Source organism: Chinchilla lanigera, unplaced genomic scaffold, assembly GCF_000276665.1.
Source record: "Chinchilla lanigera isolate Chin_1 unplaced genomic scaffold, ChiLan1.0 scaffold00202, whole genome shotgun sequence".
Classification (NCBI taxonomy): Eukaryota; Metazoa; Chordata; class Mammalia; order Rodentia; family Chinchillidae; genus Chinchilla; species Chinchilla lanigera.
Genome location: NW_004955603.1, coordinates 389,294 through 390,411, shown reverse-complemented (window position 1 = coordinate 390,411; position 1,118 = coordinate 389,294). Strand labels below are relative to the sequence as shown.

Sequence of the window (1,118 nt, the reverse complement as noted above, 5' to 3'; positions counted from 1 at the left end):
ATGGCCTCCAGGGATTTGGCAATGGCAGTGGTCTACTTCTCGCAGACTCTCATGGGTACACTGGGAAATTTCTCTCTTGTTTGCCACTATACTTGCCTTCATTTTGCTCAGTGCCGATTAACATTCACAGATCAAATTCTCCAGCACCTGTTTGTAGCCAACTCCTTGGTCCTTCTGTTTAGAGGAGTTCCTGAAACAATGGCAGCATTTGGCTTGAAAGATTTCCTCAATGACCTCGGATGCAAACTTGTTTTCTATGTTCACAGAGTAGGCAGAGGTGTGTCCATTGGCAGCACCTGCCTCTTGAGTGTCTTCCAGGTGATCACGATCAGCCCTGGGAACTCCAGGTGGGCAGAGCTTAAACTAACAGTCCACAAGTACATAAATATTTTCATTATCTTCTTTTGGATCCTCCACTTGCTGTTAAACACCATTGTTCTTCCGAATGTTACTGACAAATTGCACCATAAAAATATCACATACAATAAAGAGTTTGGATACTGTTCTCGTGTTTCCCAACAAAACTCTAGGAAAGTCCTTCATGCAGCACTGCTGTCATTGCCTGATGCTTTGTGTGTGGGGCTCATGCTCTGGACCAGCAGCTCCTTGATTTCCATCCTGTACAGACACAAGCTGAGAATGCGGCATATTCATAAGACCAACATCCCCAGTAGAGTCTCCCCTGAAACTAGAGCCACCAAAACCATCATTCTCCTGGTCAGCACCTTTGTCTATTTTTACACCCTCTCCTCCATTTTCCAAGCTTTTTTCACTTTGTATAACAATCCTAACAGGTTCCTCGTGAATGTTGCTGCAGTAATCACCGGGGGTTACCCAACTGTCAGCCCTTTTCTGTTCATGAACCATTACTCAAGCATATCCTCTCTCGCTCCTGACTGTGTGAGGAATAAAAAACTTGTAATGTTATGAGGAGCATGTAACTTCCATAATATCAAGACAGCATGTGTTTTTCACAGTTTTGGGAAATTTTCCATTATTTTTCAATTTACTCCCTGAGTGTATCTTAAATATGATTAGGAAAATATTGCACTTTCAGGCTATGGTGATGGAAATAAATGGCTAGTGACTAATAATGACAAACAAATCTTAAAACAAAT

General features: G+C 42.0%; 1 protein-coding gene across 1 annotated transcript; it reads left to right on the top strand.

Annotated features, from left to right (window-relative positions):
* Positions 1 to 930, top strand: LOC102009788 (vomeronasal type-1 receptor 4-like). The gene has a single exon (XM_005414844.1). The coding sequence runs from the start codon at positions 1 to 3 to the stop codon at positions 928 to 930; it is 930 nt and encodes a 309-aa protein (XP_005414901.1).
* Positions 931 to 1,118: the final 188 nt, after the last annotated feature.

Coding starts and splice junctions, on each gene's coding strand:
- LOC102009788 (XM_005414844.1), top strand. CDS start 1: ATGGCCTCCAGGGATTTGGCAATGGCAGTGGTCTACTTCTCGCAGACT.